Source organism: Myotis yumanensis, unplaced genomic scaffold, assembly GCF_028538775.1.
Source record: "Myotis yumanensis isolate MYYU_CA2020_CCGP unplaced genomic scaffold, mMyoYum1.0.hap1 SCAF_4, whole genome shotgun sequence".
Taxonomy (NCBI): Eukaryota; Metazoa; Chordata; class Mammalia; order Chiroptera; family Vespertilionidae; genus Myotis; species Myotis yumanensis.
This window is the reverse complement of record NW_027223755.1, coordinates 42481204-42498950: the sequence shown is the minus strand read 5'-3', so window position 1 is coordinate 42498950 and position 17747 is coordinate 42481204. Positions and strand designations below refer to the sequence as shown.

The 17747-nt window shown below is 35.4% G+C and overlaps 1 protein-coding gene across 1 annotated transcript in view; it reads left to right on the top strand.

Annotated features, from left to right (window-relative positions):
* The window catches only part of HOMER1 (homer scaffold protein 1), a 90761-nt gene that overhangs the window by 48958 nt on the left and 24056 nt on the right, over nucleotides 1–17747 (top strand). The window contains exon 5 of the mRNA XM_070412242.1: nucleotides 1044–1183. Coding sequence (XP_070268343.1) covers nucleotides 1044–1183 — 140 coding nt within the window. The remainder of the gene's footprint in view (nucleotides 1–1043; nucleotides 1184–17747) is intronic.

Below are 17747 nucleotides of genomic sequence, written 5' to 3'. Positions count from 1 at the left end.
TCTTCCCAGCACTTCATGTGCAAGATTTTTCATGTAAAGTATATAAATTATCATAACATAGGCTATCTCCTTATATTCTTCTATGTTTTTTTCCTAATTAGAAGCATTTCCCTGTATTACACATATTATCCTTGATTTTATCTTAGGAAATCTTGTATTCTAAGTTGATAAATTATGACCATACCTAACCAGTTCACTAGTGATATTTTCATTTTCTTCCCTAACAATAGCCTAATATTTCAGGTGTGAAGTTCTATTTCCCAGCAATAACAAGGGGTCCACCAAGCTGCTCTTTCAGTATCTCATGCTAGAACCTCACCTGGTTAACAGTTTATCAAATGACCCCCTCATTCTGATTTCTGATATCAAATTTGGATAATTTGATCATGGCAGATGCAAGAATAAGTGTCAGCTTGAGCTTCATTTTAAATTCCATTTATTTTCCTAAGGGATACATTAAATTTACCTTGATAGGCTGATCAATTAAAAGTAGATATAAGAGGAAATTTTGTGAAGAAAAATAATTCCATTTTGAGTAGGAGTCAAGAAAAGCTGAAATACACTGACATCATTATGCATGTTATAGAGGTATTTCTGACTGTTTTTCTAAATAATTCCAAGAATTGAAAAGTAGGGTAAGTAAAAAAGTTAAAACTTCTGAAGATTTCTCTCTCCACTTTTCTGTCGTACCCTCCCAAATAAAACCTCACATCTTCTTGCATTTTTGTGCCATCTTCTCTTTCTTCTCAAGCAATTCGTTGAACATCTTTTATTCTAACTAATTAGTTGCTTATGTAAGCCCCAAGTGTTTCAGTTCTTTACAACTATATTCTAAATTGTGTTAGGGTTTCAGATAGTTTTATTGTGAGTCGCTTTGCTTTAAAAAATCATTTCCACTTCAAATTTCATTTTAAAGTCTGATTTAAATTTTTAATTGAAATATAGTTCATAAGTAAGCATACATCAGAGTCAGTTTTAACTTGAAGATGATCTTGTGTCTTTTAGTAGAAGTATAACACTTTTTTTATCCCTTTGTTTTTAAGGAATCAGCAGGCGGGGATCTTCAGTCTCCTTTAACACCAGAAAGTATCAATGGGACAGATGACGAAAGAACACCTGATGTCACCCAGAACTCAGAGTCAAGGGCTGAACCGACTCAGAATGCATTGCCATTTTCACATAGGTACAAATTCAATTCAACCATCATGATTCAGTAAAATATGTAAACATGGAAAGTTATTTGGGTTTCCGATGAATCTTGCAAAGTTATAACCCTGAGTGAAAATTTCAGGTCAGATGTTTTTAACTGTTTCTGTTAACCTCAGAAAGATTTTAATAATTTATAGTTGCCTGGATGGGCAGGAATGAATATTTCCTTTATCTGTATATAAAAAAAGGGCTACTGAGCTAATAACAGTACAAATCATTTTTCAGTGAAAAAGCATATGTATTATTGTAAGTCTCTTCTTATTTTCTAACACAGTCGCTGAAAGGCTCCCTGTGTTAATCTGGTTTCCATTGTCATATATGTTCTTGAGGGTTGTAATTTTTTAAAAATAATTTCTACTCTGAACTTAAGCTTACCATAGTCTTAGAGGTGATCTCACGGTATGATTTCACAGAAGGAAGCAAGTTATTGCGGTAACGTCTAGAATAAACCTGTTAATGTGAGAATTATTTTTGTACACCAACTAACAGAAAGTAAATCTTCACATGCTTCTGAATTTTAAAAAAGAATTTGATATACGTTAAGCAGGTACAGTTTATCCTACATGTGTTCCAAATCAGTCACATTAATTATGGGCCGCATTGTGGGATTTTGGGAATGTAAGGAGGTCTATGAAACTGCATTATTGCACATGTAAACAGATACCTATCAGTCGATGTCTTAAAGTTCATTTTTACTCTTCTTTGGCAATTTTTTACTGGGTAGTTTTCATTGAAATTAAGAAAACAATTTTCCTTTGTTGTGCATCTCTTTTTGGACCAATTTTTAAAAAATCAAGTTCTTTAGCATATTCAGAAGAATTGTGAAGTGAGATATTCCAAACTCTTTTTTATGAGAACCTTTAATTTTGACTGAACTTGTTGGATATTAGGGGCATAGGACTGAACATATTGCAGTGGTTCTCAACCTTCTGCCCCTTTAAATACAGTTCCTCCTGTTGTGACCCAACCATAAAATTATTTTCGTTGCTACTTCATAACTGTAATGTTGCTTCTGTTATGAATTGTAATGTAAATATCTGATATGCAGGATGGTCTTAGGCAACCCCTGTGAAAGGGTCCTTCGACCATCAAAGGGGCCGCGACCCACAGGTTGAGAACCACTGTATTAGAGACTAGCATTGAGGGACTTCACGGTCAGGCTCAGGAAGAAGAAATTAGGTAAGGTTTTTTTTAAAGGAATGAATGGATAGAAACTATTTGACAGTGAGGCTATTCTAATTTATTTCCAAAAAATGCTAATTTGCACAAACAGACATATCTTGGAATTATCATGGGGATCATGCTTTACTATTGCAGATTAAGTATGTTCTCTTTTCTATAGCTGTAAAAACAACTGAACACATGAAAAATTTTAGTTCTGATCTGAAGACTGTGATTTGTAAAACATTCAGGTTTTTAAAATATGCAATTACAATTAAAGATCAATGTGATTAGTATGCAATTTTTAAAAATACTTATGTTGAGGGAGGAAATGTCCTTTCCTGTTAAATTATATTTAATATATCCATTTAATAGACTTCACTACACTGAGTATAATCATAAACTTGATTTCTTTGCAACAATCAAGTCATGTGCATTGAATAGTGTAGCATTTAGAAATAGAATTTCTTTATTTAATATCTGTAAATGCTATTTCTAGTTTACTTTATCCACCCAAAGTTTTCTGAATGTTTATTGTTTTGCTAATCCTTGGTATTTGGAGTTTCTAACTGGGATTGGTAATCAGGTGATTAGCCCTGGAGATATTTGAGTTCTGAGAGTAAAACTTAACAGGTCAATTTAAGCTTTTAATTGTGTTAAAAGCATTACATAATCTTATAGTTTTCTTATTATTGTAAAAACATTTTAGCTATAGGATTTTAGACTTATTCTCTGACCTTGTTTTGATTTCTACCGGAGACAAAAGATGATGTATATTGTAGTTAATGTTAGAATCCCAAAATATCAGTTAGGAGAGACCTCAGAGATTATATAATCTAGGATTTTTCAAACTGTGGTAATTTAAAATTAATTTAGGTTATTCATGGCATTCTGAGAAATGAAATATAATAAAGCCAAATAGGAAACATCAGAGTAAAGCTCACATTAAGAGTAGAAACTTTAGCTCAGCTGGAGTGGCTTTGTTGGTTGAGCGATATCCAGTGCACCAAAGGGCTGCCCGTTCGATTCCCGGTTGGAACATGCTCATGGGTTGCAGTTCGATTCCCTATTAGTGCTCATGCAGAGGACGATCAGTCGATGTCTCTCTCTGTCTCTCTCTCTTCCCCCGCCCTCCCCTTCTCTCCCCTTCCCCCTTCCTCTCTCTAAGCATGTCCTCGGGTGAGGATTAAAAAAAAAAAGAGAGTAGAAATTTTGTTTCAGTAATGTACATATTTATATGTGTGCTGATTAACTGTTCCTATTATCCTGTGTAGAGAAAAGATCACTGGAAGATAATTAAAATCTGTTTTAAGGCTTATTTAGACCATTTTGTCTTTCTTCCTTAGTACATTAAAAGTTTTCCTTTTATTTTTTAATTATAGTTGACATTCAATATTATATTAGTTTCAGGTGTACAACATAGTGATTAGACATTTATATAACAAGTGATTTCCCCATAACTCTAGTACCCATCTGATACCATATATAGTTATTAAAATATTATTGACTATATTCCCTACTCAGTACGTACTTATTTTAACAGAAAAGAATGAATAGCAAAAAAATATTTTGCCAACATTTTTCTGTTCTGGTTGATACTATTTTACTAATAAATAGGGAGCATAATGCTAAAATCTCTATTGTTTGTTTTTGTTTTTAAAGGAAGGATATAGAGAACAGTGATCTAGTCAGTCAAGTTAATTAAGAGTTGATTATAGTAATAGCTACTTAGCTAGCCAATTTCTGCTCTTCTTAGAATTCAGAATTGATGCCTTAATCTCATTAATTCACGAGTTAACATATCAAAAGAAGACCCTGATTTTCATTTGGTCCTGAACATTTTAGTAATGTAATTATAGTTTGTTCTTTACAAACTCTGTTAGCTTTGTGTATTTTCAAAAAAATACCACTTAGATTTAAGATATAAGCAAACATTTTTGTTACTCTTTAAATCTATACAAATTTTCAAAATTATATGAAAGAGAGAATACTGTTATGAACTCCCATGAACACATACATCACCTAGTCTTAACAGTTATGAAAAAATGGTCATTCTTGTTTCATTTCTACCCCTACAGACTCTTCCACTTCTGCCATTATTTTTAAGGCAAATCTCAGACATATAATTTCATCCACAAATACTTCTTTAAAATTACTTTTGAACTTTTATAAAAGTTATTTATGAAGCTAATACAACTTTTTATTTTCTAACTCAGTGGCATTATAGGGTTACTTGAATTATTCATTTCTTATATTTTTATTATACATCATAACTAAATTTTAAAATGAATGGGCTGCTCAATACTCCTCAGTCAAGTGCTATAGTACTGTTTTATGTCCTTGCCATAAACTATGCAAACACATTCTCGTTGAATAAGTTTCAATAAATTAATATCTATTTAAGTGCTTTTAAAGTTTAAGGATGTGAAAAAGAGGTAGATCATGAGGATGAAAACGCTTACTAATTTCTTATGGGAAATGATATTAAATTATATCTAAATGGCATTTTTTTCTTAAAAATTACTTTTTAAACTAAATGATAATATCCTTTTGAGACTGTGCAGGTATACACTGTGGCTCACTTGAATGTTCAGGATATCATTTGAGACAGTAGTCTTAGGTTAGCTATATACTAAATAAAGTAGCTATATACTAACAGACTAGCATATACATATGGGGAAGGTTTTGTTCTTTTATTCCAGGGAGTGTTATTTGCTTCATAGCATCAACTCTGTGGAATTTTGAAATTTATTTGTTATTTCTTAATAATAATAAATTCTAAGATTTTTTGTTTTTAAGATTTAAAGCTATTTAAAATTCTCTTGGAAATAGTTAATTTTATAGCATCCTCATGCTGTTAGAATATAATACTGAAATATAGTATTGAAAACTAAAACTATTAATTTTGTGTATTATAAATTTATGACCCTCAGAGATACAGTAATATATGATAAATATGACAAATAACTGCTGTTACATATTTGAGCATTCTGAACAGATATATAGACATTAGTAGCTTGTGAAACTATTTTTGTACTGATAAATTTTAATAATAGTTTGATTATATGAATGAAAAAATGGGCTATTTTAAGCACTGATTATATTTTAATTCTTGTAATGTTTAGATGATAGAGTCTCTTGGTGCTGCTAGAGTTTATGCATTTTGGGGGTATTGCATGTATCGTCTATTGTGTTTAAGAGATTTTTCTGCCACTACGTGTTTCCAAAAAGTATTTATTAAAGGATGTATGCAGAAACATTACTTTTTAATATATTGATTTTTCTTTAAATCAGCATAACTACAAATTACTAAAATTTATGAAATCTGGCTGGGTTCATTCCATTTGTATTTTTAGATTTTTTCATTATCAGAATTTTGGAAAGCTACTATTTTAAAACTGATTTAGGGATCCTTTTACAGTTTCAAAAACTAAATTTCATTGGAAATTTTACATGTCATTTAGTTACATGTTAAAATTTTAAAAAGTGCTTTATCTTGAATCAAATGCAGTTTGTACTTCAAAGATGATACAAAGAGGAAAAAAGTGAATGACTGTGAAGAGCTCTGGGGAACTATACTCTCAACAGCTCTGCCATTTGTCTCTCTTTTTTATGAATAGTGAAGAAAACTTGTACGATTATAGATATGAAATACAATAGGAATGATTTTGGCAGATAACTTTTGTGTGTAAAGCTGGGACTGATATCACAAGAAGCACTTTGTCATTGATACAGTTGCAGATGAAAACTACAAGTTGTAGGATTCCTCTTATTGTTGCAGTTCCAATGGACTTAAGTACCATCCACCCCTAACCCTCAGGAATTAGATTAGGTTTTTAAGAGTTAATTTAAAGGCCAAGATAGTTTGTGAGGGATTGTAACACAACCATTTGGAGATGTCAGAGTTTCCTGTATCATCATTGTGAACAGATAACACTTTATAAGAAAGTGCTCTAGTAATTTGGTAACATATACACTTATACATTCTCTAGGAAGTGAAAAGCAATTTGTACATTTTTAAACAAGATGCAATAAAAAATATAGTTTAGTGACCAAGAATGTTTATTAGTTTTCTAGAGAAGTATAAATTTCCTATCTTGAATTTTTAAAGAACTAACCTTTATTCTCATCTGATGTCTGAAAAGATTTTGAAGAAAGCATAAAAAATTGCTGAAGCTTTTTTTCATGCATTATAACTTAACTGGAGGCCCGATGCACGAAATTAGTGCAAGAGTAGGCCTCTTGCAGTCCTGGCTTTGTCCAGAAGGTCGTTCTGCTGTTCGGCCATTTGGTCGATTTGCATATTATGCTTTTATTATTATAGATATAGGTTATTTGCAAGAAGAAAAATACTATTCATTTGATATAAAGACATTACTAACCACCTTCAATAGAGATTAGTCCTTTCTCCTTCTTCTTGGCATGAACATTGTTGGCAAAGAATTAATGACAAAGAATGTTCACCAGTCTATCCCCTTGTGATTGTCAACTTCTGTTTTCAAGATGACCAGCTGGAGTCATTCACAAGAGGTTATTTGTGACTTCTTCCCTGTAGAGGGCATTTAAAAATTCATTTTTTTTCTTCAATTTTGCTCTTAGAAGACCATCGTGGGGATTCCAGTGGAAGGGAGGTTTGGAACATGGACAGCTCTGTTCTCAGACTTAGGGAAAATGTTCTTCCTTTGAATTTGGCTTTCCATCTTTCCTCTTACTAGAATAGTAAGGGACAAGTAAACATAGAGGACAAGCAGGCCACTTAAACGTGTGAAATTTGTGGTGAATATGACAGTAAGGAATTGTGAGGTCTGTGGTAAAGTAGAATGGGTGAGGTTCATTTAACGATATTAAAGGTCTTAGGCTAAGCACAATAAGCCAGTTAAAGACAAATATCACAGGATCTCACTTATATGTGGAATCGAATGAATAAAATAAACTGATGAACAAAATAGGTCAGTGCATAGAACAGAGTGACAGATCTCAGAGGGAAGGGGGGTTGAGGGAACGGAAAGAGATTAACCAAAGAACATATATATGCATACATACATAACCCATGGACACAGATAATAGTGTGGGGTGGGGGCAGGGTGACGGGGAGCACAAGGGAAGGTGAAATGGGAAACATTTGTAATAATGTCAACAACAAATTTTTTCTAAAAAATCGATGTTAAAATACAGAGGGATTGGGACTAGATGACCCATCTGGTTTCCAGTTTAGACTTTCAAATGGAATCTGTGATTTATATATGGTTTAGCTCAGGGTAAGGATTTCTAGCTGATAATATCCTTATAAATTCCTGGTGGAGGTATTTGGGAAGATATGACTTGCAGATTTGGAATACTGGATATTTTCTCTTTGCTGACATATTACTCTGACAGGTGTTACTCTCTCAAACACAGAAACCCGACCATGTCATTTTCCTTCTTAAAATATTTCAGTGGCATGGTGTATGTGGACCAGTCCATGGTCATCAGAGGAGGCCTCCCCAGCCTCATCATCTGTGCTTCTGCAGCAATTACTCTGAATTGCTTGTACTCCTCCACATATAACCAAGCAACCATGCTGTTGCTTGCATGCAAGTCTCTGCTTCCTTGTTTTTGGAATGTTCTTCCTTTTCTTTGCAATGGCTGCATATACACATGAGACACACACACTCCATACATCCTCCCACCTGACCTCTGCCTCTAACTTGACTACCAACTGGTCAACCCAATGTATATATTCTATAAGTTCCAGCATCACCTTCTCTGGCAAGCCTTCTTTCATGCTGTCAGACTGAATTATGTTCCCTCTTCTGTTAAATCCCTGTTACCTTCAAACTGACATATGGAGGTTAACATTAACTTCTCAGGTTCTTCTGGGGCAAGGATTGTGTTTTATTCATTTGTATCCCTGGTGTATCCATGGTAGACATTCAATAAACACATGAATGAAACAATTTACTTGACAGAAATTGAGTATATGTTCTGAATGTCCTTGGTACTGTAAGCTAAAGTTACACCCATGGATTCATAAGACCTTGAAACTAAGATATAAAACTAGCTATATTCCTTGAAAATCAGTCATTGTTATCAAACTGAAGAATTTAACTAATTTTCTTGAAAACTTCCTAGTTTGTACAAAGAAATTTTAAAGATAATGTGTTAATAAACAATGCTAAGTACTTAAATAATGTGAAAGATGCTAAAATGTGCATTTTTCTTAATAGAATAATTTTTATTTTTTTCTTGAGAATAATTTTTCTCATTTAAAATACAGTGCAAAGTCATTTAATGGTATATTTTCTGTGGAATTAGACAATATTTATATTCTTTGTTTTTAAACTAATTATTGCTAAAATGTGTTTTTAAAAATTTCACCTCTTATAAAGGTCAACACAGGTATCCTATCTAATAAAAGAGAAACGTGGTAATTAGCCGTACCTCCGCTATCCTTCCCATTGGCTAATCAGGGCAATATGCAAATTAACTGCCAGCCAAGATGACGGCCGGCAGCCAGGCAGCTTGAAGCAAACATGAGGCTTGCTTGCTTCAGTGACGGAGGACTCCAGCGTTCCCCGCCTGCCGCTGCCGGCCTCTGAGCTTGAAGTTTGAAACATTGGTACAAATATAGAAGCTAAACAAAACCCCAGAAACCTGCTTTCAGCCAGCCAGGATTTCAGAGCTGGAGTTGAAACAGTGTTTCGATTATAGAACCCAAACAAACCAGATACCTGCTTTCAGCAGCCGAGGCCTAAGAGTTGGAGCCAAGCCTCAGAGCTATGCTGGCCCAGAATTAAAAAAAAAGAAAAAAAGGAGTGGTTGGGAGCTTCAGTCACCTGCCAGCCTGAAAACAGCCCTCAGCCCCTCACCCAGACTGGCCAGGCACCCCAATGGGGACCCCCACCCTGAAGGGGGTGTGACCAGCTGCAAACAGCCATCATCCCCTCATCCAGGTTGGCCAGGCACCCCAGTGGGGACCCCCACCCTGATCCAGGACACCCTTCAGGGCAAACCAGCCGGCCCCCACCCGTGCACCAGGCCTCTATCCTATATAGTAAAAGGGTAATATGCCTCCCAGCGCCGGGATCAGCGGAGCCTCGAGGCCTCCTGGCACCGGGATCAGCGTGACAGGGGGCAGCGCCCAAACCCCCTGATTGCCCTGCGGCTCTGTGTGTGACAGGGGGCGGGTCCACAACCTCCCTATCTGCCCTGCTCTGTTCCTGACAGGGGAAGGCACCCCAACCCCCTGATCAGCCCTGCTCTGTGCCTGATAGGGGGGAGCTCTCCAACCCCCTGATCGCCCTGCGGCTCTATGTGTGATAGGGTGCAGCGCCCCAACCCCCTGATCGGCCCTGCTCTGTGTGTGACAGGGTGAGGCGCCCCAACCCGCCCCCCCTCCCCCAACGGGCCCTGCTCTATGTGTGACGGGGTAGAGCCATAACCTCCCCATTGGCCCTGCCCTGAGTGTGACAGGGTGCAGCGCCCCAACCCCCTGATCCGGCCTGCTCTGTGTGTGATGGGGAGCGGTGCCCCAACTCCCCTATCGGCCCTACTCTGTGAGTGACAGGGGGGAGCTCCCCAACCCCCTGCTGGGCCCTGCTCTGTGCGTGACAGGGGGGAGCTCCCCAACCCCCTGATTGGCCCTGCTCTGTGCGTGACAAGGGGTGGTGCCGCAACCTCCCCATCGACCCTGCCTTGAGTGTGACAGGGGCGGTGCCCCAACCCCCCAATCGGCCCTACGCTGAGCGTGACTGAGGGTGGCATCGCAACCTTCCAATCCGCCCTGCTCTGTGCATGACAGGGGGCGGCGCCCAAACTCCCCAATCAGCCCTGCTCTGAGCCCGACCAGGGGCTGCATCTAGGGATTGGGCCTGCCCTCTGCCACCCGGAGCGGGCCTAAGCCAGCAGGTCGTTATCTCCCAAGGGGTCCCAGACTGCGAGAGGGCACAGGCTGGGCTGAGGGACCCCCCCTCCCCCCCGAGTGCACAAATTTTTGTGCACCGGGCCTCTAGTTTATTATAAACAAGTGAAATTAAGGACAATGAATTTTTTTAAATTGAGAATTGTTTTATTTTTTAAAATTAATTTTATTGGGGTGACATCAGTCGACATGATCATATAGGTTTCAGGTGTGAGTTTCCATGTTACAAGATCTGTATATTGCACTGTGTGCCCACCACCCAAAGTCAAATCTGCTCTTGTCACCATATATTAGGACCCTCCTCTCCCCCCCATATTCACATGAAAATAACTGACAGTTAATTCACTGAAATGTATTGAAAATTGTCATGCTCCTTGGACCAGCTTCCTTGTAGGGTGTGGAAAATGTAGATATGACTAAACAGTTAAAGTAAATGTATAATTTACTCTTATTATCTATCAGTTTGCCATTTTCCATTGACAGTTTAGCTTGGCCGTATATCCACTATAGACAAAATAGTTAATTTTCTTACTCTGGCCAAAAATGAAGTCTAAGCATTTATATTAGAACTATGAAGATAGAAGGAACTTTTGCTATGACATAGTCTGGCCACTTTATTTTACAGAAGTGGAAGCAAGTCCATGGAAGAGGCATTTAGTATCACTATTTGCTAATAGCTAGATTAGATGAGAGACGTAGGTCTCCAGAGTCATTGATCATCAGGGTCCATGCTGGTTGAGGCAGCTGTTTTTCTACTAAACTCCAGAAATGTTTTCTGTATCACATTTCAGATACTTCTCATCTTGATTTTTATCACTGTTCAACACACATTTACTATAACTTGCTAAACTCCCCCATTAGATTCTTAGTTTCTGGACTAAGCCTGGTTGAGTTACATTTCTTGATATCCCATATAGTTTAATGAATAAATTTGTTGAGTGAATAAATATATGTATTTTTACTGTGAGATAATAGGAAGGGTTAAATAAGTTAGTGCAACTTGATCATTAGCATAAAAATTATATCATATACCAAGCAGGACTAACAAAGATACCAATATTAAGAGTATTTAGTTTACTTTTTAAATTTTAACAGGAACCACTTAGCAGTTAATAGTCACATTAATATTTTATTTTATTTTATTTTTATTTATTTATTTTTTTAAAATATATTTTATTGATTTTTTACAGAGAGGAAGGGAGAGAGATAGAGAGTTAGAAACATCGATGAGAGAGAAACATCGACCAGCTGCCTCCTGCACATCTCCCACGGGGGATGTGCCCGCAACCCAGGCACATGCCCTTGACCGGAATCGAACCTGGGACCCTTCAGTCCGCAGGCCGACGCTCTATCCACTGAGCCAAACCGGTTTCGGCACACATTAATATTTTAATAACATTTTTATTGAAATGTAATTCACATCTAAACAATTCATCTATTTAAAGTGTACAATTAAGTGGTTTTCAGTATATTCACAGAATTGTGCAACCATCACCACAATCCATTTTAAAACATTTTTATCACCTCCCCCAAAACCCTGTACCCATTAGCAATCACTTTCCTTTTCTCCTTCACACACTCCAGGATCTACTTTCTATCTCTATAGAGTTGCCAAATCTGGACATTCTTATCAATGGAATCATACAATATGTGAACTTTTATGACTGGATTCTTTCACTTAGCATGTTTTTCAAGGTTTACTCATGTTGTAGAATTTGTAAATATTTCATTTCCTTTTATTGCCGAATAGTAGTCCATTGTGTGGATATACCACCTTGTACTAATCCACTCATCAGTTGATAGACATTTAGTCTGTGTCCACTTTTTAAGTTCCACCATTGTTATGAATAATGCTGCTATGAACATTGTGTACAAGTTTTTATGTGGACATACGTTTTCAATTCTCTGGATGTATACCTACAAGTGGAATTGCTGGCACGTGTGGTAGTTCTACATTTGCACAGCAGCTGCACTATTTTATATTCCCACCAGCTGTATAAGGTTCCAGTTTCTCTACATTATCAGCCCTTGGTATTGTCTTTTTTATTATAGCCATCCTAGTGGGTGGGAAGTGATATCTCTGTGGTTTTGATTTGTATTTCCCTGATGGCTAATGTTGTTGAGCATTTTTTCATGTATTTATTGGCCACTTGTAAATCTTTGGAGAAAGCTCATTTTTAATTGGGCTGTTTGTTTCTTTGTTGTTGAGTTGTAATTCTTTTTTTAAAAATATATTTTATTGATTTTTACAGAGAGGAAGGGAGAGGGATAGAGTTAGAAACATCAATGAGAGAGAAACATCGGATCAGCTGCCTCCTGCACACTCCCTACTGGGGATGTGCCCGCAACCAAGGTACATGCCCTTGACCAGAATAGAACCTGGGACCCTTGAGTCCTTAGGCCAATGCTCTATCCACTGAGCCAAACCGGTTAGGGCTGTAATTCTTTATATATTCTGGATATTAGCTCCTTACGAGATAAATGATTGGCAGATATTTTCTCCAGTTCTGTGGATTGTCTTTTCACCTTCTTGATGATGTTCTTGCAATACAAATGTTTTGAATTTTATTTAAGTCCCATTTTTCTATTTTTTTCTTTGTTGCTCGTGCTTTTGGTGTCATATCTAAGAAACCATTGCCTAATCCACAGTCATTAAGGCTTATACTTATGTTTTTCTCTAAGAGTTTTATAGTTTTAACTCTTACAATTAGATCTGGTTCATTTTGAATGAACTTTTCTATATAATGTGAGGCCCAACTTCCTTCTTTTGCATGTGGATATCCAGTTGTCCCAGCACCATTTGTTGAAAAGACTATTCTTTTCCTATTGAGTTGTCTTGGCATCCTTGAAAAATATTATCAGACCATAAATGTGAGGGTTTATTTCTGAATTCTCAGTTCTATCCCATTCATCTATCTATCCTTTTGCCAGTACCATACTGCCTCTATTATTGTAGCTTTGCAGTAAGTTTTAAAATTGGGAATGTGAGTCTTCCAACTTTATTCTTCCTTTTCAAGATTGTTTTGACTATTCTGAGTCCCTAGAATTTCCATGTGAATTTTAGGACCAGCTTGTGATTATCTGCAAAGAAGCCAGGTAGGATTCTGAGAGGAATTGTGTTCAATCTATAGAACAATTTGGATGGCTAGCCATCTTAACAATGTTAAGTCTATCAGTCTATAAACATGGGATGATTTCTTATTTATTTAGCTCTTTAATTTCTTTCAAAAAATTTTTTTAGCTTTCAGAGTATAAGTTTTGTACTTCTTTTGTTAAATTTATTCCCATGTATTTTATTCTTTTTGCTGCTATTATTAGTGGAATTATTTTCTTAACAATCTAATTTATTAGTTTTAATAGTTTTTAGTAGCTTCCTTAGGATTTTCTATATACAAAACCATGTCATCTGCAAATAGAGATAATTTTACTTCTTCCTTTCCATTCTTGATGTCATTTATTTCATTTTCTTGACTGGTTGCCCTACCTAGAACTTCCAGTACCCTGCAGAATAGAAATGACAAGAGTGAACGTCCATGTCTTGTTCCTTATTTTAGGGGAACACTTTCAGTCTTCTACCATTAGGTATGATATTAGCTATGGGGTGTTTTTTTTTTTTAGATGCTCTTTATCAGGTTGAAGAAGTTCCACTACATTCCTAGTTTTTTTTGTGTTTTTCCCATTAGTATTTTTGTTTTTAATGGAAAAGCTGGACTCCTTATTTCCTTACATTCTGATACCTACTGGATAGTTTTTTTGTTTTTGTTTTTTGAAAGTCAGAAAAGATCGTTTCTCCAATTGGACTTTTTTCCTACTACGGAGACAACCAATTTTCCTTGGTAGATGACTTCTGTGATCACCTTTAGTTTCGGAACTTATTGGAGTCACCATTTCCCATGGAAGAAGAGGATCTGAAGTTTATTCTAATTGAAACCATATAAGTAGTCCCTGACCAAGATAGAGAGAGAAACTAACATGGAAGAAATAAGACAATTTTAAAAGACACAATCATCACAGTTTTAACTTTGAAGAGTCAAAAGAAGTAATAATACTTTTAAAGAAGACACTTAACCTTGTGAATTGCTGTGTATGCCTACATGGCATTTAAGATATTTCCATTTACGATATTTTGGAAGAAAAAAAATGACTTGGCATGGCATCATGTGTTTTTTGGGAAAATACTATTATTATATTTGCTCCACTTAATTTTCAGAAGACTCAAAAGCCCTTGATGAAGAACATTTTTTGTTTTTTGAAAATCAAAATAGCTATTATTCCTGATAAAGATAGTGAAAAAACTAAGCAACATAATTTTCCTGGACTTCAAAGTAGAACTGGTTCATAGATGCCATTTCTTTTAAAACTTAATGTAGCCATTTTCCTACATGTAATCTGATCCTCGTTTCTTTGGTTGTCATATGAGAACACTTCACTCCCCACCTCACAGGGTTGTTGTGAGGCAAATTTTAATGTTTCTAAGAGTGTAGTGTTGATAACTCTTGACTGTCTCCTTGTTGATAGTATCTATAATCATAAGATTTTGTTGCTTTTAAAATTTGCAAGTGCTTTCCTATGGCTATGAATGGATATCAGGTATATTGAAATGGAAATAAGATAATGGAGTTATATTTGAATTATTAATGAACATCCTTGTAAATAATTTTACTGCATGAAATGTTGCACTGATTTTTTTCAACTAAGCTTTTATACAGTTATAATTAAACAAGTGCTAAAGTAAAAGTGTCTGGTTTCCCCTTTTATTTAGTTGAGATTTGATTATTCATTTCTCTTAGATAAAAGGTAACTCAACTCATCAATTTCAAATGAATTAAAAAAAATGAAAAACACAATGAAATAGATATAATTTAAGGAAATAAAATGAAAATCTTGAAATGAGGTTCAAGCTTGTGTAGAGATGACCAGAATTCAGACAATTAAAAACAGTAAAACTCTGTTATTAGGTAGAAGTGAAATCTTAGTAATGTTTTAATTAAAAACAGGGCTCCTGTAGGAATAGAGATTTGATGAGTCAGAAAGAAAATCTGCATATACTAAATAAATGAAAAAAAATTTTAAATATGAGTTAAAATTCATGCATAGAAAATTCTTGATAGCCTGCAGAATTTGCTTTTATTTGTACAATTTTATTTTTACAACTTAGGATGGGAAGTAATTGTATAGCATTTTGATTTTCACATAAATCAATCAATTTGGTTTTTGCAAGTCAGAGCTTAGATATAGTATGTGAACAGATAATGGCTTCCACAGTGAGACTTTAAAATTGCAGTCAGATGTCTGTTTTCTACTGCTTTGTTCTTACTGTGTAACAGTATCAAAAGGCAAATCAATTCAGTGTGAATTTAAGGGTTTGGGCTTATAATCTGGTATTTGTAAACAAATAATTTAGAAAATGTATTCTTATTTACCATATCATTTAAATGTTTGTTTTATAACATTCTATACACTATAAAAATGATAATGGGCATAGTGCTAGGTTAAGTGTGTTGGGATCAAGAAAGCACTTGAAATCAAAATTTTTTTTATATCCTTCATTTTAAAAAATAAATAGCTTTAGATGAACCTTGTATACTTCACTGCACTAGAGGTCCTACTGCTCCATACTGTCATATACATTCACAAAATCCACTCACTTATTTAACTTGTGTAGCGGTGGGAACTACAGAAGGAGCCTTTCTTTGGCTAACTCAGTTTGTCCTTGTATTTGCTCTTTTTCAATAGTTTCATAATTTGCCCATATTGCAGCATTTTATGTATACATTCACATCTACTACTGATATGAATGATGTAAATTGGTCCATAGTATATTATTCTTTATCCAGTTTAATGCTCATATCTTTGAATACACAGCAAGAATAATATTTTGAAAATTCTAACCTCATAATAATGAGAAAAACACTATGTAGTTTGAGCTAGTTTGAGAAAAATTAAGAAATTATTGATCAATTTTATGTATAACCATGAATAAAATGAAGCTTCTTTGAAAATTATTTCTGAACCTGGTTTCTATTGCCCCTACTGTTTTTTAAACACCAAAGTGGAATCTAATACTGAGAAGTTATTACTAATACTAGAGTAAGAGTACGTTTTCTCTGAAATATGATTATATCTAGTTTAATATATGTGTTCTTCTAATCAATCTGTCATAGAAAGCAAATGTTAAAGTTGATGAACATATGCCTCAGAAATAATGAAGAAATATAACAGTATTAGTCATTACCTTAATAGTATTACTTTTCTGATCTTTAAAACTTACAAGGGCTATCTTGTATCAGTGCTCATTTTATTGTGGGAGTAACAGTTCATAGAATGCATCCTGAGTCTGATTTAATTCTAGAGAGGATAATTTCCTGGGAGGAAATGTGTATAATATAGTGGTTTTGTGATCACTTTGTTGATCTCTAAAAAATGAAACACATTCTTACCATTATATCCCTCTCAAAAATAAAGCGGGTGAACTTGGGTTCTTTTGATTGTGCCACCTATAGCGTTCATTTAGGCAAATCACTTCATCTCTCTGAACTGGTTTCCTCATCTATTATGTAAAAGAGGGGAGTGAATAATGATTTCTAAGGCCCTTTCTCTTGATTATCTTAACATGGTCATCTCTGTAGTCCAGGGATGAATGAGATGTCCTCTTGTAGTCTTCTGTGGCTGGGCGTGAGGTTTAGTGCTGATTTTATAATCCTTAAAAACATCAATATGTTACTGTACTACATAAAAGAATCTATTACCTAAGTCAAATTAGCTACCTCTTTACATAGCACATTAGGAGCAAGAAGTATTGTGTCCTGTGCACACATAATTTAAATTCCTTCCAGATGGCACTGTGGATTCAAAATACTAGTATGTGATCCACCAGTTCTTACTTTTCAACGATAGATTCATTTGAAATGAGGGCACTAACATAGGAGGTAGCATAACATCATAATGTCCTTGAATGGATTATTGTAATGGATAAATTTCTGAATTATACTGCTCTCTAATAGCTAAACTTACAGATGGAAACCCATAATGAATATTAAATTTTCTAAACTTCGTAAATCTTTTATACTTGGGAATGGAGTTTAACAGTATGAAATAAAACAGCAAACTGAAAGAAACTTGCTCTGTCCAGTAGCTGTTATTGAAACAATGGAAAATGGTGAAGTCTGACATACTGTTTTGGGGGAAAGTAAGATATTACAACTTAATAAGTAATATATGGCTATGTCTGGGAAATAATAGTGTAGGCAGTTAGCACTTGGAATGGTGGTGTTGATGTCTCACCTGTGAGTGACACCTCACAGTCTAACACCAATTGTAGACTAATTATAGGAAGGAAGCATTATGCCCTGTAAGACCAGGGAAGGATACTCCTTGCCTTTAACTCACTAAAGTTCAGTGATACTGACTGAGAGAAATAGCATTTTTGTTCTTTTTCATTTCTTTCCCCTCTAGAGATCATCTTATAACTGTCCAT